Genomic DNA, 22,067 nt, shown 5'->3' with positions numbered 1-22,067 from the left:
TATCTTCCCTCATACTATATTTAAGCTTCTTCTTGTCCAATCATACATGCATGTGTTCCAGGGAGGCAACCTGTCATTACACTTTATTCTTGTAAATAATCAGTAGTGTATCCGAGGTTGTTATTGGAATGGAAAAAAGTTCACCATTTCTATTCAGTATACTACTGCTGTTCTAGGTGGCATACAAATATTTTTGTAAAGCTAACATAACTGTGTTACTTGGGGTGAGATTTGATTTCATCCTTCATTTCTGTGCTAAATCTACACCAGGTGGAAGAGCCCTCCTTGGTTACTAGAATTGTTTGCCACAATAATGTTATGTTGCTTTTCAGTGTTGCTTTACAGATCATTTTCATAACCATCATTTAATTATATGTACATATTGCAAGCAGCTGGATTCTAACTGAAGGTTAGGTTAAGTATTTCCATTAAGGGTATGATATCATCGCCTCAACCACAAGACTTGGACCTGAAGCTTTCTGGATGCACGCTGTATCACACTGCTTCCTACTGCGTTTCATATAGATTACTAAGTGCCACAAGGCTTTGGATAGAATCATTGTAAACAGAAAGTGATTTTCTGACAGAAAATCCCTTACTAAGACTTGAATCTGAGCCTCGATTCAGAATCTCTTTAAAGTGGGACTGGGGTCAATGAAATAACATGGGAATGACATAACTTTTCTCATTCACTTACTGCCACCTCGAAGAGGTGGGTTTGTCAAGGACTGAATCTTATAATGCTAGAAATAGTGACATAACACTGCACACCATTGCTCTACAGCTTTAGAAATGTTATTAAAAGCCATTTTCGTTGGCCATCTTTTCCAGAAGTGAACATAAAGATAGTGACTAGAGCTCAATGTTCTTTTTTCAAAACTTTGAAAAATTCCATGAATTCAGTAACTGTCCTTATATACCACTTATGTAGCTGCTGTACAATGGATGTTTCAAAGACAGAGGGTAAAAAATGAGTTTTTTTCTATTTTCATACTCATGCATCATGTAGTGCCAGTTATTATCTAATGACTGTCATGCGTTTTCACTTTTCACCGCACTTATGTGTATGGAACTACAAATTACAATAAAAGGACTATTGCACAATGCCAGCTATCTGTGTATCCATAAAATGTCATATCTGAATAATTTAAATATAATTAGATACAAAAAGACTTCTCATTTTTCAATATCATAGCTATAGCATGAAGAAAGATTTGACCATTGCTTTTTGGACCTGAGGTTCAGCTGAAAGTCTGATAAGAGTTTATTGGTTAATCGTAACTAATGTATTTTAAAATAAATAAATTAATAGAACAATTATATGTAGTTTTGTGTAACATATAATGAGCATGTGAATATTAGTAACTGTCAATAATATATTGCTCATTGCAAAAGATTTTTATCAATAATGATAAACAGAGGTGGAATCTCTGCAGCACAGTTGGGAAACAGACACATTGATGAGGGTCAAACCTCAATTTTATGACTGACAGTGAGATCTGCAGAACTTATTTTCTGTAAGTCCTGCCTGAAACTCCTTCCAACCAGGGCTCCCCATTTTAAGATTGATCTTACTGCATTTTGCTCTTGCAGGGATTCTGCATACAGTGATGTATCATGGTATCTGCCACTTCACACAACCAGACAAACTAAATATTCTGGCACAGACCGATGCATGCTTGGTCAAAGATGATCAGATTTGTTATTCATGTAGTGCTAAACAACAATACATCTTATTATATTACATATTTACAATTTGTGTACATTACAGGAATTTATGGTCCAGCCCCAACCCCTAATTTTCCACTGACACAAGTCATTTCCCCATCCACAGGCTACTTCAGGAACATACTGTAACCCCTGCTGTTGGCGAAAGACTGCTGTCAGTTATGGGATTGATATATCAATACTGTATTGAATAAAAGTGCAGCAATCAAACCTGTCAGGCAGGTTGGTATTGCTAGGATTGAGTTTGGTAGTAATACACCCATGGGCCCACAACCTTTCAGCACTTTACAGTTCCCTTCGCTACTCCTCACCTAACAGGAGGTTAAATTGTTTCATTGGGAGAAACTTTTGATGAGGTACAAAAATGAGGACAGCAGCATTAGTTACAAACACCTGTGTTCAAAGTATACTGTCTAGTGGAGCATAAGCTTGGCCTTAAAACAAAGGCCTTAAAACAGTCATAAATCAAACTCCCTTTTTGATGACCAGCACACTTTCAGAGCTGGTCTGTCAAGGAACAGGAAGACATTGCATTGTAGCTGATGGTCACAAATGTTAATCATTAACAATTATCAATTTATTATAGCTGAGTAGTTTAGACTTCATCAGTTTTGTTCTGTCTAGAAAAAAGCTCTCATTTGCTGACAGCAGGCTAGTGCCACATGCGGTATGGTACCTCTCTGATCTCTATGCCCTGCTCTCTCTGTCTCTTTTCCAGAATCTCATGTACAGATAATGGTATTACTTTTAAAAATAGAGTGGGTGAACACAGTCTAGCTGAGAAGAAGGGTGTGTTTTTATTTTATCAATGTTTCCTTGAGTTCTGAAGAAACTTGGCTAAATGATAAAAAAAAAAATTATGAAACTGCGCAAAAAGGAGCAATATCTTTCTGATAACAATTTTTAAATATATGTATATATGTGGATAATGACATATATGTCAGTAATGACAGTAGTTGTTCAGTGACAGCAGCACATTTACATAGAGCTGCTGTCAGAGAAAGATCCTCTCATTTTGCTTCAGACAGGTGATTTGCATTTATGTCAGACAGCTGCTGAACATGTTCAGCAATATGACCACCGTTACGCCAGTTTTGTTGTATATTTTCCTCACTAGTGTACACATTTAATACCTGTGTTTGCCTTGAGAAAGACAGCAGCAAAGACATTTATGTGATCCAAAACATTTGGCAACCTTCATGTAATTTTCTGTGAGCATGTGAAAGTCAATCCCTTTCTCTTTGTTTATTTTAATTCTTCAACAGCTGCTCTCTCTCTCCCTCCTTCTCTCTGTCTTTGTACTACAAATGACGTCAAGCAAGCAAGATTGGCAAGCCAGAGCTGATGGTTTTGGTTTGTTACTATGGCAACTATCCCCACTTCCTGCCAGAGTAAAGCTTCCTGTGTTCATTCAGTTTTTTTTGACCGTGTTTCTGTGTGTGCACCAAGAAGTCACTAAAACGTATTTACAATACCATAAAAGGGTTTTATGAACAGTGAGTGCAGAGTTTTTTTTAAAAAATCAAATTAAATATATTCAGTTCAGTATGTGGCTATGGTTTACATAAGTTTATCTTGATGGGCATGCTCTGTGAAGCCCCTCCCCAGTTCTGACCCCACCCACTCATCATTAATCTGTAACTGCTCTCAAGACCTTCAAATGGAATGTAAATCTTTAGACAACCTAGAATGTTATTTAAATAAACAGTTATATTCTGGCACACCCTCTTGAATAAAACATCCTGCACACACTAACTGAGCAGGCACATCTTCAATCACAGAATGGGACAAAGCACAGAGCTGCATTGCCCAGTACTTTTAAAAGCACCAAAATCTTAACTCACTTCAATCGATCCATTTGACCATATTTGGAGGGAAAAGGGCCGTAACATATTTCCTTACTGAACTAAAAGAATGAGTAATATCAGAAGAGTTTTATTATTTCTGGACAACTCCAAAAACAGAACTAGAAAATAATTATTTACAAGACAACTTCTGGTTGCAGACATTCCTGTGTTGAATTGAATGAATTTAATTGCCTCGGTTTAGCTGGTTGTGCAATGTAGGCAGCTGTTATGTCACTGAGTTGGGCAGAGTGCAACTAAGTCACACAAGCTCCTAAAAAAGTGCTTTGAGCTAGGACGTTCAGTGTGCGTGGGTGGGACATTTTCTACTTTTTTTCCACTGACACAAACAGAATGTGACAGCAACACTCATCCAGTCTGGCATTTTGTTGATACTGACATGCATGCAGATACATTGCTGCTATTAGAATTGGACAAAAATTATGTGATGTTGCTTTACTGGATGTACATAAAGAAACTGGCTGTTTTTGTAATGTCAAACCTGCATTTTGGACAATACTGCATTAAGAAAGAATCTTGTCGTGCTTTTGCCCCTGTACCTCGTTGGGTGACAGCAAGGGAGTGGTAGGTGTGGGCATCCTCTGAATTTAGTCAGTCACATGGCAAGCCCCAACGCTTAGTGCGTCTCAGTATCAGTATCAGTGACCTCAGCTGTTTCTCCTTACAGCGATGACATTCCAGAAGTCATTCTAGCACATTTGCTGTGGGGAGATTTTCCGGGAACTACAATGCAGAGAAGGGCTAGAGCCCTCTGAACTGACACCTGTTAAAAGTGACACAAAAACGATGCCATGGCCTTTTGAGAGGAGCATAATAAATCACGTCATTTATCCAGCAGGCATTTTCACTTCGGAGGGTTAGTGCATAATGCAATTGTGTTAGACAGGTACTAATTAGAGCAACATGGCAAGTGCATCTGAATGACGCCCCACCTACACCGTGCTGCATCACAGGGAGGTTAGAGGAGGTCCTGTGTCATGGCCGGTAAATGAGATGAGCAATCAGCAGGCGGCCACTGCTTATTAATTTCTGAGCCGTCCTGTGAATGACTGCAGCTTTGTAGGCGAGGGCTGGTAGTGAGAGCGGACGCTCGGTGGGCTTGCTCAAACAGAGGAAGCATGCTCCACTTCTTCGCAGCTGGTGAAGGTCACCAGAGCGAGACAGAGCAACAGTTCTGCTCTTTTACTCGAAAGAAGAAGAGAAAGAGCGCTCTGAAAAAAAGTCTGCAGCGCAGCAAAAGGCAAAGTCTCAAATGCAGTAAAACTGTAAAACTGTGAACAACCACAACGTCCTTAGCATGAGGAGAGGGGTTACACTGTATGCTAAGGGAATGCAACCGCAATAACAACAGCAGACAAGTGTTTACAGCAACAAAGTGATCAGCTGAAGAGGGGTATTCTCCAAGGGCTGTTATCCACTGACAGTTCTGCATTATCTGTAGCACTGGTGGCTGTAACTAACCCGCTTTCTTTGTGGAAGCAGAGATGCTCAGAAACTAACCTTGGAGTATTACATTGTGTGGAGCAATGTGCCAAAAGAGTGTGGAGTTAACACTGTTAACTTTGTTTGAATCCTACCTCCAGATTTAGTGTATTGCTCTTGATGACTAGACTCCTATAGCCGCCACAAATCTATAGCTTTTCCATCCTGTCACATGAGACCTTGTCTGAAGAGGTGAGTGTGGTGGGTCCATTTTAATTGATGAGAGGGGACAGCTGGCACACTCCCAATCTGTACAGTGCGTGACAAAGTGGGAAAGGGAGAGGGCGCAGCCTGGAGAGGTGCAAAAGTCCAATTCAGCACACAGCTGCATAAATATCCTCTGTTATCTGTGAAACAAATCACCATTCTTTTATTTCTGTACAGAAAAAAAAAACAAGAACAAACAACATGCAGTGTTTTTCCAGTTACAGGAACTGCAGCGCCATTTGTACACAAGAGGATTTGAGCTCAAATGCGCTAATCCAAATATGTTCAACTGTCTTACTGCTTTCAAAATTATTACAGGACTGTGATGCTGGAGATGCAATATTTTCTATTTATCCTATGTATGATTATTCATATACAAAAGAGGTCCATTTTAACCTACTCCATCGCTCTTGACTAGTGCAAACACAAATACAAAATGACATTTCTTTGCCGTTATTTAGTAAAAGCGAATATTTGCTTATCAGGTTTTCTGGTAGTGTCATCACATATGGGGCCACAGCAGAGCTCTGTCAACCTATGACCCCAATTACAGCAGTGACACACCAGCGCCATTTCAGCCTTTCCTCATACCAGACTATTAGGATTTTCAGTTTGTGGTTAAAGCCACGGTCTCTGTCAGCACAGCCTTGTCTCCGGTCCCTCGCTCTCAGTTTCGTTTCAGATACACACATGCACACATAGATGTGTGTTTCTCGTTTACCAGTTAGACATGTGGAGGCAGAGGTTTGCGAGATCAGAGCAGAAATGGCTCTCTGTTCTGGGAAATTCGTCAAGCTGAAGTAGTACTATTACTGTACACGTACCACGTAATGAAAAAGACAAGTCTGACCTAACAGCCTCTTAAAGCAATTGCAGTCCCAGCTTACTGGTGATCACTCTATCTACTTGCCATCAGAACAAAGAAGAATTTCAGAAATTTTGCAGGGTGAAATCATATTTGCATTTCTATGAAAAACCTGGTTTGTTGAAATTGGTGAATGTGAAATGATCATAAGAGAATTAACTCCTGCTTTTTCAGAACTTTATTTTACCTCAGAGAGGCTTGCTGCTTATTTTATAAAGCTGGGTCTCTCAGGTGCTCTGACATGAAATGTGTAAATGTCAGTGAAAGCCAGAAGCCACAGACAGTTACACTGGTGGTGCACACACCTGGTTGGAGAGACGCTGCTGCTCAAGATATGCCCAGGTGTCTTTTCAACTGTGAACTCTAGCATTTAAAGTTTGCATGAACATTGTATCCTACCATTATAATAGTTAAATAAGGACTTCAGGCTACACTTGCAAATGCAGGATTTACAAGTGTCCTATATATTTATACATTGGTCTAAAGATGAATAAGGAAAAATATGCCCCATTTTTCCTTTCCTTGGCAATTGTTTTGTGAAGCTAATCAGTTTTGCTCTGTTCTTCATACAGAACTTAAACTGTGACTCTAACAGTACCTGAGGATTCACATAGATTTATTTTTTTTCTTCATGACCTCTCATGCTCTTCTGCTTTTTCTACATGACATATAGAGGACTTTCTGGTGCTGCTCATGATTAGTTCTCCTCGTCACCTTCCTTTTTTTTTGCAATGATCACATTCCTGAAGAGGTTCTCACAACCGTCTTTCACTATTGGAGTCCACTGAGAATCTGTTCTGAGTCTGCTTCTGTTTTTTCTCCTTATCCTCTCTGTGGATCATATTGCTCATAATTCATTTTTTTGAACGTTCTCATTCATAGATTGATGGAATGTATTACACAGTTTATATTTAGGTCATTCCCGCTATCTTAAACTGAAAGGTAGAGTTAAAATATGTTGTTTCATATCTCATATCAACCAGAGTAATCCTGAACTGGTGACCCTTCCAGGAGTGCATGTGTTTAGGAATTAGTCCAAGTTAAGAAAAATGGAGAATTAGCATATACTACTAGTGTAAGCATGATACTATCCTGCTGGGTGAAAATACAATGAGAACCTCTATACAAGATATAATACTGAAAAAATACCCATCTGTAAATTATATAGGTATGTAGTTGATAACTGCATAGTCTGTAAAACTGAATGGCAAAGGGTCCACACAAATTATTACCATTTTCAGAAATTACTCGATAGGAAGCCATACATTTTTTATATTCAAATCAATTTGACTGACAAACTGACTCACTGATTCACTTACTGATCAATTGACTGCATTATTCTCACTGAATACCGAGCTCTGCTGCTTAATTCCTATTGTCTTTGCTTCCATGTTTCTCTTCATCCAGTCCCATTGGGCCACTTGCTGTTTGATCCTAGCCTTGCTTGCTAATCTTAATCATTCTGCACCATTCAGACCTCATATGCTTAACATATAAATACATATGCATACATTGCTCCCGCTTTTTTAAAATTCCATTATTCCTGTCAGTTTCAGCCAATACAAGCATTATCTTGCTTACATATAATATCTTAATCTATACTGCTTTACATGAATTGTTGCTGAAATTACAGTCAATACGCATTGTAGGTTGTTGTTAACTGATGTTTACCCCCACTGACATATTTGAGAACAATGACACCTTTTCTGTAAAAATTCAGTTGAAAGTGCTGTTTCCTCTCTCACAACAGGACTGCAAGCAGTCAGGCTAAGAACAGGGGTGAATCCCTTGAGTAAAATGGTAACAGAAACTGCAAGCCACTGAAAGATACATTTTCACATAACTTACGATCTTTCAAACACTTCCAAAGTATCATCCTCAACATTACTTTCATAAAGATTCATACAAACAGAAAAAAGGACATTCCAAATACTGGCTTTAAGTTTTTTTCTTTTCAATTTATTACCTAAAAAAAGAAAAAGGTTCTATCACAAGTCACACTGAAATGTATTGCTTAAGAAAAAAAATATATTTATATTATTTTTTATTTTATTTTTTTTTTGGAAACTGTTGATTTCCATTATAGTCCACCAAAAAACAAAATAGGACATTGCATTAACCTTGGCTAGGCCTTAGCCACCTTCTCCCACTAAAAAATGCACAAAGAAATACGTAATTCACAGTTACCATTTTGGTTTCATAAATTAATACAGTCACACATGTGCTACACCGGTCTATAGCTATAACATTGTAAATTGTATTTTGACTCGTGTTATTATTTTAAATGGCTGGCTACAAGAAAGAACAGGCAACTTAAATGAGGTGATCAGAACATGTAATCACTCCACCAACAAACTGGTTTGGAAATGCCCCCCACCCCTTTTTTCCCTACACTTCAACCCATATTATCTTTTTGTCTTTGAAATTTCACACATAAGTGAGGCACACACAGAGTATATTTCATACATATATAAAAATTAAATAAAATCTGGGAAAAATTGTCCTTTAACATGTATCCAAGGAGACAGGAAGTGCATGTTGTCACATGTCCTCAGAGGACGCCTCCATTCAGAGTCGGGGCACTTTGTTGCCATAGCACTGCAGTCAAAACGTCCTCAGTTTTTTTTTGTTTTTTTTTTTAATCTTTTTGTTAATTTGTTGCTTCTCAGCTTGTTGGTGGCAGGACAGAGTGGGGTTTCAAGTACAAAAATGGCCTTTAACAAAGATGGGAACAAGATGGCAAAATGGGAAGACAAAGATCGAGATACAACACAAATTTTCTGATTTGTAAAGAGACACAATCACTCATGTCCTCCACATTCTCACCCTCAGGCTCAGCAGAGCAATGCTGCCTAATGATCACCACTCCACAATTCTGTCAAATATCATTAGACCGCCTTAAATCACTTGGAGGGAGTTATTTGTTCATAGTGGGGATGTGTATACCGTCATTTCATATTTGACTCTCACTGCAGGGCAACATTTTAAGGCACAGAAGCCTTGATATAATACATTGACTCCACCTGCTAGAAGCACAAAGAGGTGCCCAAAATTTCAGTGAGAGTGGTGTTATGATAAAATGGAACACTTGCTTCAAAAAAAAAAAAGGTCCCTACCTCTACCTCCCCCAACCCCTGTGTGTTTCATTTCGTGAAAGATAAGGCCACTTAACAAAAGATGAGGTTTGCCTTCTAGCAGGTAATCTCTCACTGCAAACTGCGAGTGCAAGTGTGGTACATGTTGACACATTTAAGAAAAAACGCTTTATGGAGTCAGTGGAAAAATAGATGGTCTGAATGGTTTCCTGGTTTTCCACGTGCAGCTTGCTGAACATTTCAGTCTACCGGCCGTTAATGGGCTCACTGAAAGGATTCTTCTTGCAGTGTGGGGAATGGGAGAGGAAAACGCCAGCAGTCGGTGAGAAAGTGGCTATCAGTTGTTCTCTGCTCATTGTCACAGTTGAGGAATGTTCAGAGTGAGCAAGATACGAGTCCTGTCTTACTTCATCTCTTTTTGGTTCGTTGGTTGGTTTTGAACATGTTGAGAATACATTGCAAGATACTGCTAAAATTCATATCAAAAACAGCAGCACATTTCTTCTCATTTTTTTTCCAAAAAGCATGCACTTTTAACATCCTTCTCTCAGCACCACACCGTCATATGAACTTGTATTACTTTGTCCAAACTCTAGTGTTCAAAGATAATTCATACTTTTGCATGCAAAGAAAAATCACTATTCCCCATAAAAGAAAATCCTATGTAGCAGCACAATTCTTCGTCTGTCAAAGGTCCAATCCGATATGTAAGTGAAACTACATCTGGAGGCACTGATCAATATAATTGGATTTGAGTTCCCTTCTTGCAATTTCAGCCCTCTCCTACTCTTCCTTTCAAATCAAATTAGAGAATGAATAATCTGATACTGTGACAAGGATGGGTGGTAAATGTGTGTGATCACAGTCCTGGAAGGAGGGATGGAAATGCAATGTACAATAAGACAAGGATGGCCCACACCCCACATTTTTCCAATGTAACCCAGACACTGAGTGGACTCAAGTCCACCAGTTTCTTTCATTTTTCAGAAAAGCCATAATCAATTACACTGCATTTCTTGGGGAAAAACACAAAATATTAACAGGCAAACTTGTGTAAAGAAGAGTGAATTATACGTATATCATTTTAAGAGATCCTGTGAGCTCAAATCTGAGAGAAAATGTTCTGGTTTGTTAGGTAGTTGAATGACAGGGAGTAGGTTGGCAGTGATGGCTGTAATGTCTAATGTAATGTTATGTGTGGAACACACGCTTGTATGTCCATACTGCTGTCCCCCACCCACATCCACGCACACGCACGCACACACACGCACACACACGCACACACACGCACACACACGCACACACACGCACACACACGCACACCACATTCACTCTAAAAAGAAAGTTCAATAGATGGGCTGTAATCGAGACAATTTGACATGTTAGGTGGGTGCACGCCGTTTTTTCGCTGATGAAGGTGGAGATTCATGCGTGAATGAATTAATGGATGATTGAATGAACACATTAGTTAACTACTCATTTCATTAATGGCTTGACCCAAGCCATATTGGGTTACTGTTTTTTGAAAACAGCCGATAAAAAAGTAAAACAAAAAATAGAGATTTTTTTCATATATATTTAAAAGCATGATTTTACAACCTTCTAAAGCACTTTCCATTAATTATTCATTTTGTTTATTCATTTATTATTCCTATTTATAACCTGCATTACTGAGGTTGCTGTTAACAGATACATTTTTGTGATCCCAAACAAACATCTGTGTTGAATGTTCCTCTTCTTCTGTTTTAGTTTCATTGTCCACTTTGTCCCTCTGTCTGAAGCTGTTGCTGCCAAGACCTCCTCCCCCTCCCCCCTCACACTCTGTAACCCAGCTGTTTGAAAAATCATAAAAATGTGCAAATTAAACACCTTTCGTTTTGTTTAGATTTTTTTGAAAACCTGAATGCTTTGTGAAGAATGCTACATATTTGTTTAGAAAAAAATAATAGTTAAAAAATGAAAAAGATACCTTCTTAGAAATGACTTGATTCTGGTAGGTGAATGTGAAACCTAGAATGCCCATTATAAGAGTCTAGGGGGTGGCCGCAGGACAAGGGCCTGCCTCTTTTCTCTACAGTACACAGAGGCTGCTGCCTCCCACAGTCCCGCCACAGAGTCCAGTGTGGATTTCCATCCAGAGTTCTCCTTGGAAATATTTTAAAAAAAAAAAAAAAAAACACACCACCACCTCTGAAGACTGCCATATTCAGTTTCTGTAAGGCAGGACATATTTGTAGTCTTTTTTATGCTAAATTGTAGTCTTATAAAGTCCTATTCAAGTCCAAACATCAACACCTGTTTTTTTTTCTTTTTTTTTTTTTCTTTTTTTTCTCCAACAAAAGAGGCTGCGGAGGACAGGACAAGACAACATGAATATCAAGTGGGAACCTTGTGTGACAAGTGTCATTTTTGTCACAGGGAGTGAGGAAACGTGGGTCGTTAATGCTCATCGATGGGCATCAGTCTGTTTGCTTCCTCTCTCTGTCCCTCTTTTCAGCACACTCTCTTCTTGTGTCTCGCGTGCCTCCTGGTCCCCCCTCTTCCTCCGTGTACCGTTACGCCATGACGAACTCCGACTTCATGTCGGCCTTGACGTCGGGCTTCCACACCGAGTCCTCGAAGTCCAGGTCCAGGGAGCCCTCGCTGGACACGCTGCTGTTGCTGTTGCTGCGGCCCGACTTGCGGTTGGGCAGCCACTGGTACGGCGCGCGGGAGTCACGGCGGGCCTTCCGGCGCAGCCTCTTCTGCTGCATCAGGAGCTGCAGCCGCTCCACCTTGCAGCGCGTCGCGCGGTTCTCCGTCTGCCGCAGCCGGTCACCTGGGGAGCAGGGAGAGGGGGAAAAGCGCAGTCAGAGGGAGGCACAGCCCATCTGCCATTTCTCCATCAATAACGCGCACTCTTGCTACCTTACTAGTGTTGAAAGGCATTTTGTAAACGACAGCCTTAGTTTACTACAAGGTGCATTAGTTCATTGGGAGACAGAGGCCCGTGGGTCTTTGGAGGAGACAGAGCACACACGGTTTTCTGCATGGGCCTGCAGTGTCATCTCAGGGCAATCAGAGGATAAACAAACCAAGATTTGAGAGACAACGCTGGCATTCTCAAATGGATGCTCTGCATTTCCACCAAAGGTCCTCCATTAATATATTCTCACAGGCTTTTCTCTGCATGTGGACTCCACACAATGTGGCCTCCTGGCCTTTCCTTATCATGGAGCAAACACACAGCCAAGTCAGGATGGAAGTGCCCTTGAGATCCCAGAGGGGCTGAAGGGGACACACACAGGGCTGGGCAAGCTTCGACAAGAGAACCAATGGCACCGATACCCCCGAAGCCTTGGAGAGCTTTAGCTATCAAAAATGCCAAAATTTCAGCTGAGGGCAACATGGAATCAAAGCATGAGGTCCATCTTAGACTGGTCCTCTCCAGTTCTGAATCTCAATATCAAGTGAGATATTGAGTTGAGTCATTGCGCCCAGGAAACCAACGTGTGGGGGAACACAAAGAGGGGCCAACACTGCATGAAAGCCGCAAAAGCAGGGGCAGGCATCGGCCCCTTTAAGAAAAGGGCTCTAGGGAGAACCTCTCAGGCCATCAAGTGCCCGGCCACACAACACAGTCCAGCCTTAATTTCATTTAGAAATATATTCAGGAGGCTGAAAGGAAAGGAAAGCAACCACAATCTATTAGCTAGCTCCATTAGTATCAGTCCCAGAATTAAATAATTAAATAAGGACTGGTATGTCAATAATCCCAAGCATAGTCTCCCTCTTATACATATACACACACACAAACACACAAATACGCGCGCACACACACACGCACACGCACGCACACACGCACACACACACACACACACAAACACACACCAGCAGCAGCAGCAAGCAGCAGCTTTTAACATGGATCGATGGCAAATTAAAAAGACCTATTGATTAAACCTTAGCTCTAGTGCAGCCATCCATCTCCAGGCGAGGACACTGCTATTGGCTTTCAATAGAAAATGCAAGCGAATGGAAATTGTAAGCGAAGAGAGCTGGGCTTTTTTTTTTTTTTTTACCCTTTTTTTACTGCTGCTGCTTACTGCTCTGTGCTCACTGACCCCCAGCCCACAGGGCAGCAGCTCTTAAAGGGACAGGCGGGTTGGGGTGGAGGTAAAGGGTAGCTCTGAGGAATCCCACCCTGTGCAGCTGGCCTGGAGGGGTTAGAGTGGGTACAAAGGGTGGAGGATGGAACATGGGCAGCGGTTTCCTGATCCACCATCCTCAGCATCAGAACGGAGTCCAGTCATTCGTGTGGGCTTAATTCCCCTTTTCCCTTAATTAAGCAACCCGTCTGAGCTGGATGACCCTTCACAGGAAAATACGCCCTGCATGGACCGCAGTCTCTGCAATCGGTACTGCAGTTATGAATAAAGCAAAAAGGCACATGCTCTGCAGCTAGACAGTAATAATTACTCATATTTAATAGAATGAAAGCAGTGTTAAGTCTCTAGATTATCACACCTTACATATGTGTTGATTAGAAATGCACTAATAAAATATGAGGCGTCTAATCTGTCAGTGCAGAAGCTCACTCCAGGTGAAAAGAGGCCTCATGTTTCCATAATAAGAACGTTGCTGAGCTTCCTGAATTTCGCTCTTGTACAGTGAGAGAAGGGCTTTGTTGCCAGTAAACCCCCCCCTTCCCCTCCCCATGCACCCACTCTGTTCAACCACCCCCAAACCAAGCTGTTACAAGTCTCCTTTCAATTAGAAGAACTCTCCAGCTCTCACACTCATTTGTAAAGCAGGATTCTCCTCCAGCCAGGCTCTAAATACCACGCTCACCATGGCTACGGAGACAAACCTAGGGTGCTCCTTCACCTTGGGGCCCCTGGGGGAGCTTCTGTGGGGGGGGGGGGGGGTTGGGGGGGGGGGGGGGCTGGCCAAAACGCCCACTCACCACAAAGGAGAACCTGAAGTGCCTCATTAGCGGCATGGCATGGATACTGTAAAAAGCAATTTGAGCAATCTTTGCAACGACAACGCAGGCCGAGTGAGTGACGGAGGTCCTCACAACCAGGGGATGGTCACACTTTGCCTTCACTGAAAAGCTACGATATCTGGCAGAGGAGGGCTGGTTTTCCCTGCCCTGCTCCAACCCACTCCCTGTGGAGGAAAGCTGGGCCCGGCCTCAAACGGTCTGAGAGGCCTGGCTCTGAATGAAGCCCGGCCGTGCTCCCTTTGGCTTGGCAGGGCCGGGGGAATGAGCCGAGAGCCGGGCCCGGCCTTGCGGACGCGCTCATTCATTAACAGCAGAGCGTCACCGCCCGAGCTGCTCTGATGAGCGCGGCGCCCCAGAGGGACTCCAGCCTATGTTTATTGCGAAAGACTATTATTAGTCTAAAGGCGAGTGGCAGAGCTGGCTGGTCTCGCGCGCAGCTCTTCAGCGGGGAGGCGCGGGCTCGCCACAGCGCAGTCTGTCCGCATGGGTGGGGGCTGGGCTGGAGAGACACGACACACACACACCAGCAGGGAGAACAGCTCCGCCTCTCCCTCGCCCGGCGCTCACACGCACCTAACAGATTCCTCGGCAAGCCGGCAACAGCACCCCACCCATGCACACACAGATCACAGAGGACCTTTTTACAGTGGTAATCAAAGACAGAGGTTAATAAATTGGCGGCCAAAGTAAGGGAGGGGTCATGGACAGGGAAATCGGCAATGAAACGCCACACTGTGACCGTCTTTGGATGTAAGGGAGAAAAATAAGGGCTCCCTTCCCCCCACCCCTGTCCCCTACCGCTTTAATGTTCAGCCCTCCTCCTTGAGCTCAGTGTCCCCACTTCCACACACCGCTGCTCCCCTCTGAAAGCTCCAACGCTGCAGCTCAGCACTCAGAGGGTGCTTTCAGGCCCGGCACACGTGCACCAACACGCGCTGAGGGCACTGACATGAACCGCAGGACTGCAAAGACCACACAAAGAGACACGCCGCTCCTCCCACAGCCATACAACCCGCACAATAGAAGCACACCTGGCCTCTCCCTCTCTCTCTCCCTCTCTCTCTCCCTCTCTCTCTCAGCGCCTCGTGACCGGGAGGCCGGCCCGCCCTCACCTCGGTGTCACGGCACAGCCGGGTGACAAAGGGGACGGAGGGGTGATGATTCCGAGGGGACAAAGGGACACTGCAGAGAAGCCTCTGGAGCCCCGTGGCTCCACCCTGCCACGCTGCCCTCACCTCAGCCCTCACCGCATCCTTCAGACGCGTCCATCGCGCCAGTCAGACACGCGCGGCCGCGTCTGAGAATCTGAATCTGTTTTTTTCCCTGAACGCAGCTGTGGCGGCGGAGCACCTCATGTAAGGAGAGGCGGGGGGGGGAGCAAGTGGCTGAGCACGGAGATCTATGACGAATCAATGGGTCTGTCAGCCCGGCCTCCCAGAGTCAGCACAGAGGCTGAGGGACGGCACGCTCCCTGCAAGAGGGAAATAGCCGAACTACAGATGTAGGGGAGATTAAATGAGATTCTCTCATCATTGATCCCTTAAAGATCTGCTTAATGAGCGGCAGTCTTTTGCTTTTTTTCCCCCCACGTTGTCGTCTGTCTCTGTTAATATTTCTTGTGATCTCAGAAAGCACCATGCTTGCTGGGCATTTAGGCACCAATTCTGTGGCGGAAGGAGAAGGTCAGGCTTTCTTCACTCAGAGGCCATGCTTGTTTCTAAAGACTCTTATTAAAGCTTGCCACGTGCAAGTTATTTTCCTTCCCCTGAGCTCTGGAAAGGTCTGTGTCAATCTCCAATGTTTTGACCTAGACATTATTAGTGTTATGTCAGTGTCACCCCTGCGTTATGTCAAAAGCCTTCAGGGACGCCAATGATATTAATTACCATAAACAAATGCACCTCTGTTTTTTTTACCTCTTCCTTGCAGCACATTAAATTCTCATTCTGTGTCCCATTGCTAGCACCATGGCATATAGCCATTTTCCCTGTTGACATGGTACACTGACAGCCAGCCAATCACAGCCGTGGCATTCACAGATCAGAGATCACTAGGTAGCACTGCAGCCTGATCCAACAGGCTACCATTCCTGGAGGACTGGGCCATGGGCCAGCTCAGCCACAAGGGAAATAAGAGCTGGAAGTGGGCAGGCAGCACAAGGCAGCCATTGTGTACTGCCATCTGGACTCCTTCCAGAAGGTAAGGGCAAGAAGGGCGAAAAAGGAAAATAAAAGATAAGATATGAGGGCAGTCAAACTGACATCTCTGTTTTGATACAGAATGAAAGGGTAACATAATCCCTGTGGGCTTAAATGGGCAGCCCCTGCCCTTAAACGATTGTACCACAAAGTCACACGCGTGTTTTCGAGTAATGAAGGGTGCCCTATCGCGGCGCCCGGCAGAGCAGGTCTGTGACCGCTGCTCCGCGCTGCATCACCCGCTCCAGGTGCTTTACATGTTCGACGACATCCCAGCCGCACTCGTAACTGAATTATTCACACCGCCCTTTGCTTGGCAGGTCAGGCCTGCCATGGGGTGAGAGCCGAGGGCATTAGGTCAGGCAGGCGCTGGCAGAGAGCGCGGGCTGAAGGAGGAGACATGCATTTCGATAAAGGGTGGCGAGCCCTGACATTGTTTGCACTTTGAGTGAAAGGCAAGAGTAGACAAAAGTGAGAGGGTTTCAAAGCCTCCACATAGCTGTCTTATCCAAGTGAATGCTGGTAGCACCCAAGGTCATTTGCTTTTGGGTGGATTAGACAAGTGATGAAAAGAAATCAACACCCCCCCCCTCCACACCCTTCTGCATCCCTCTTTCTCGGCATACAGCTCCACCCTGCCTGCCTCGGCCCACGCCTAAACTAAGCTAACCTGACCTGACAGATAGCGAGGAGATGAGAGGGAGGAGGAGAGAGGCAAAAAGAAAGCGCACGCACCCCCCCCCCCCCCCCCCCCCCCTCACTCCCTTTTCCAGAATGCATTTTATTCCCTTTTTCTTTCTGTTGCAATCAGCAGCTGCAAAGGGTGTGGGTCTTAAAGCCACCGCTAATCCTCTGGCCTGGAGGCTCTCTCCCAGCCCCACAATGCCCCAGCCTGGTGCCCCGTGCGGCTGCTTGGCCAGACCGTGCAGACAAAGGCCAGGGCTGAGCAGGGGGCTGAGGGGTCCCATTGAGCGCAGGAATTCGGCTCGCAGCCCTCCTCTTCCCTCGCCCCTCCCCGTTCCTGTTGCTCCCTTTCCGCGGCCTCCCGCACAAAGATCAGAGCTCGCCACCACCAAATGTTTTGAACAGGCTGCCAACTCACGAAGACCATCTGAATTTCAGTCCGCATCAAGGGGTGAACCGGGCCCCACCCCCCACTCCTTATGCCTACCTCCCCACATATAGGATAGCAGCTTCGAGGGTGAGGGCACTTGGGAGATAGCACTGCTATGTGACATTTTCAAGAGCCTGTTGTATGTCTAGGTAAATCATCATGCTCAAGTCTCCAAAGTGCAGTTTGTTCTAGTAGTCAGATGTGACCTGGCTTCTGCAAAGAATGAAACTCTTATGAAAAGCAGGTGCTGCATGTTCTCAGAGATAAGGCACCACCAATATTCCAATATGTGCTTTAATTATCTGCTTAAACAATGGTTAATATAAACATTCTACAAATGTCAGGCAAATATCTGTGGAAAAAATCTTTGTCCCGATATCTGTTCAAAAGTCAATAAGCCAAACCCCAGTCTCAGCCCGGAAGCATTTTTTTCCAGAGGAAGTACCAATTAATCTGTGGGTAGTAGCTGACCAGATATAAACAACGGTTTTATGAATGGAGGCTTAGTGCTGTTTTTTTTTTTCACTCCTGCCTTCAACACAATGTGCATTCTTTCAGCGCTCACATTTTTGTATAAATCTGTCTATTTAAAGTCAGAGGCAACACAGTCAGCCATTGAGTCCCTGGCTTGGAAAGCCTGGACATGTTTTACAGATGAGGTTAGAGTTTTGGAACGCTGCTACGGAAACAGTAGGATGGCCCATTGACTGGAGACGGAGGGGGCGGGGGACGGGGGTGGGGGGGCATGGGACACAAAAGGAGCCGGAGGCGAGGGTTAAGAAAATGGGCACGCATTATTTTAGTGGACCTGTGTTACTGCAAACACAGTCATACTAATGAAGTTGTGCTCCTCCTCTATCAGAGCTAAAATGATGATACAGAAAAAAGGGAAAACACAGAGATTTAGGCCCAGCAAAAGTATACACATACAGATAACCAAAATGACACAGGCGAGACATGTGAGGACCCATCCAGAGAAGCTAAATGTGTGTTATTTTCCATCAGACAGAGGGAATAAAGTCAAAAATAAAATCAAGTAACACATAACTCTGTAATATCATCACCGTTGCCCAACTGGTAGTCAGAGCTGGGTTTATCCCCCCACTGATTTAAGTCTGTAGTAAAAAAATCATGCAAGAACTGATCCAATCCTTCTCTTTTCTTCTAAAAAAAATGCAACTGCAAGGATCTCCAGATCCATCCATTACATGCTTACTGCGTCCAAGTAGAAAAAGACCACCTGACACACGCTTCTGAATGCTATCTGAGAGCGCAATCTTTTCCCCCTTTCTGCCTCCTGTGTCTCAGTGACAGATTAATCCCCTTTCTGCCCCTCAGAGGGAAAACCAACACCCTCCACAGCAAGACAAAGCCTGGCCTAGTGCTGCAGTGTGACAAGTGAAGCCTGACAGAACAGGCCTGTAGAGTTGGTGCCGCATTCCCAAGGAGGGCCCCCCCCCCCTCCCTCTCTCCCCTCCCTTCCTCCTCCCCCTCCCCCACCCCCACAGAAACCTCCCAGCCAGTCTCGGCACTGCTCTCTCCCTCTCCCTCTCAAATGCGTCCTATCCTTCCCTGTCTGCAAGCCCTTGAAAGCCAATCTGAGCAAACCCCGAGCTTCCCTGAGACCACAAGATAAAAATAGGGTAATTAGCAAAGCTTTATGGCAACTAACAAAATAATCAGTTTTACCTAAGGACGATGAGCACTCTGTTTAACTGCATTTCCAATTCATGTTGTTCTTCCTTGCGCAGAGAGGCAATGCAGATGTATCTTTGCTCTCCCCAAGACACAGCGCTGGTGCTTGACTGGGATGAAGCAGCCATTCACTTGCCTACCTGCAGCAGCTGTGAACAACGTCACCCCTCTCATTTTCTAAACAGGGGAGAGGCTCTTCCACAAAGGCTCTGCAAGCAGACAGCCAGACAGACGGACAGACAGAAAGGTGGACAGAGTTCGGGCAGGGGTACTCACCAGGGGGCCTGCACATGCGAATCTGGCTCTGGCACTGTACCAGGGGGTGCAGGGTGGGCGGGCCGCCAGCGGGCACCGAGGTAGCTTTGGCAGAGAGACCAGCGAGCCCAGCGGCTGGGGGCGACGGGGGAGGGGAGGGCGACGGCGAGGTGGGGCCGCACTGCGTCTGGCAGCGCAGCTGGGTGAGGGACGGGGGCACGCCCTGGTAATGGCGGGTGGCGCTCAGGAGGTCGTTGAGGATCTGCAGGATGGTGCCGATGTCCCGCCGAGGCCGTCCGCTGCTGTCCTGACAGTTGGGATGCAAAGTGCCTGGGGGGGAGACGAGGGGAGTTGCACGTTTACAGGGTGGAAAACCCTCCTCCACTCGGGTTAAAAGCAGCAAGCGCCCGGGGCCACCCGGTGACTGACAGCACCCGGATGTGGTGCGCTCCCCTCACCTGAGAAAGTCCCTGAGAAAACTCCGGGAGCGTGGTTCACAAAGCTTTCAATGATGGCGCCCGGTTTGCGTGACCGTGCTGTGGGCGTTGAGCTACTGCTGGGGCTCTTTGCAGTGCAGTTAGCCTGTAGAACACAGATACACATTTTCCATGATTTCATATCCAAACCCTACCTGTTTACAATGCATTGTCTTCCATTCTTTCATAATGTGCACTGATTGTAAGCAGCACTGATAAAATTGCAGCCCTTAAGAAATTAACACACTGATCAATAACAGCAATCAGCTATAAGCATCAGCTTTTAAGGAGGGGCATGTTTTATGCTGCTTCTGCCCAGGGTGGTGTCCTAATAGGCAGCCTACATAGGACACCTGAGACCAGGGGCTGGAGCTCCAGTTACTGCACCTGCCATCAGACACTGCTGATCCAAAGCACATACTGAAAGTGAAAGTTAAAACCACAGGAGGAGGGCGACATTTAAAACCAAGAGAAGGAGGAAGAACAGCCGCTTGCAAAAACACAAAGGGCAAATGCGAATGAAACTTAACTCTTATGCCTGCTTTTCAACGTGTCTGAGTTCAGACACCAAGATCAGAAGTCGGCAGAAACAGAATGTAATGGGGGCACAAAGTTAATTTGTTGTGCTTTAATTCATGTCACTGCGTTGGAGTGGGAGAGCGGTAATAGCTCGTTCTGGTTCTCTCTCTTTCTCTAACACTGGTGAAATGAGTGTGAAGGCTTACCTCCGGGCATGGGATGGCAGAGGTGGGGCTCTGAGCGCCGGAGCTGGCCGGGGAGGGCTGGTGTGACCGGAGGAGGCTGCTGGGGAGCGGGGAGGGGCGTGAAGGGGGACTGCAGTAGGATGTAGAGGATGATGGGTAGGCGGGTGGTGCAGTTTGGATTGTGTTGGCCTGAGGGAAGGCTGGGGAGCTGACAGGAGTGGCTGGAGCAGGATGTGTGTGTAGGGGCTGAGAGTGGGGGTGAGGGTGAGGGTGGGGGTGAGGGTGAGGGTGTGGGTGTGGAACTCTGACATGGCCATTGCTGGTTCCAGAGGCCCCCATGGATGCCCCAGTACTGTCCGAGGGCCCTCGGGCAATGAGGTGCCGGTGCTGCAACTGCTGTCCACCAGACTGCTGAGCTGCCAACTGCAGCTGTACAAACATCATGTGATCACCTACACGTAGCGCCAGTGTCAGTGGAGATCGACCAGACAGGAAGTCACTGACCTGCAGACAGGAAATGGAGAGAAAAAGGTTAATTCACTTCTTTGCTGCAAACACAGTGATCTCAAATCAACATACATCAAATTTTTTGCAACGTTAGGTCACTCCTAATACATAAATAAAACAATAAAATGGAACTGAAATACTTCTGTGTTCTTTCAATGAGGACATCTCATGAAATGAAGACGCAACCAGGGAAACATGCCGATCGACTTATGCTGATTTGCATATATATTGTGCCACAATGTAAGAGATTTAAGCTGAGAGTGAGAAATAAATTTGCATTAATATATTCCCTCACTAGAGATTTCCCCACATTGGGGCCCATCCCATACTCCCTCCACAGACATATGGAGGACAGTTCCAGCCCCTTTAAAATGTGGTGGCGAGTACATCAAGGAAGGGAAGCTTTGCCCCCGCCCCCCACCACCCCGTTCCTCCCTGCCCACATCACACATTCCCCCACTTGCCTCCCACTGCCTCGAGCCCCAAGACTGAAATTCGCTTCTATTGAGCAGGCACACAAAGGACACCCTTCTGCCTGGCCCTGGGCCTGAAAAATCAGGCACAGATGCAGGATGCAGACCCACCCGGCTAACGCAGGCATAATGCCCGATTGTTCTGGTGGCCGTGGCGGATCTGGAAGTGCTGCCCATTTTAGGACCGTCGCGGACTGGAAACCAGAGCCAGCTCTGGGGGCGCCGACCTACTCCATTCAGGACAAACGACGCACAGAAAACTCTTCACGACTTCAACTGACAACAGACTCAACAATCCCTGCTTGTCCAGGCCCTCTCCCCCACAGCCTCTTTGTTGCCTTCGCTAGTCACTGGAGATGGCAGGAGCTAAATGCGGCCGGGGGTACAGCTCCTAATGAGCCGGACAACGGCTGGGTTTG

The 22,067-nt window shown here is 45.3% G+C and overlaps 1 protein-coding gene across 2 annotated transcripts in view; it reads right to left on the bottom strand.

Annotated features, from left to right (window-relative positions):
• Positions 1–8,240: 8,240 nt before the first annotated feature.
• The window catches only part of midn (midnolin), a 29,500-nt gene continuing 15,673 nt past the window's right edge, over positions 8,241–22,067 (bottom strand). For both annotated transcript variants that reach the window (XM_036555313.1, XM_036555323.1), the window contains 4 exons: positions 20,690–21,172; positions 19,947–20,070; positions 19,510–19,818; positions 8,241–12,060 (listed from right to left, as the gene is read on the bottom strand). In XM_036555313.1, coding sequence (XP_036411206.1) covers positions 11,798–12,060; positions 19,510–19,818; positions 19,947–20,070; positions 20,690–21,172 — 1,179 coding nt within the window. In that variant the 3' untranslated portion in view covers positions 8,241–11,797. The remainder of the gene's footprint in view (positions 12,061–19,509; positions 19,819–19,946; positions 20,071–20,689; positions 21,173–22,067) is intronic.

The sequence above is a fragment of the Megalops cyprinoides genome, chromosome 2, assembly GCF_013368585.1.
Source record: "Megalops cyprinoides isolate fMegCyp1 chromosome 2, fMegCyp1.pri, whole genome shotgun sequence".
In the NCBI taxonomy this organism is placed as follows: Eukaryota; Metazoa; Chordata; class Actinopteri; order Elopiformes; family Megalopidae; genus Megalops; species Megalops cyprinoides.
This window is presented reverse-complemented; position numbering and strand designations above follow the sequence as displayed.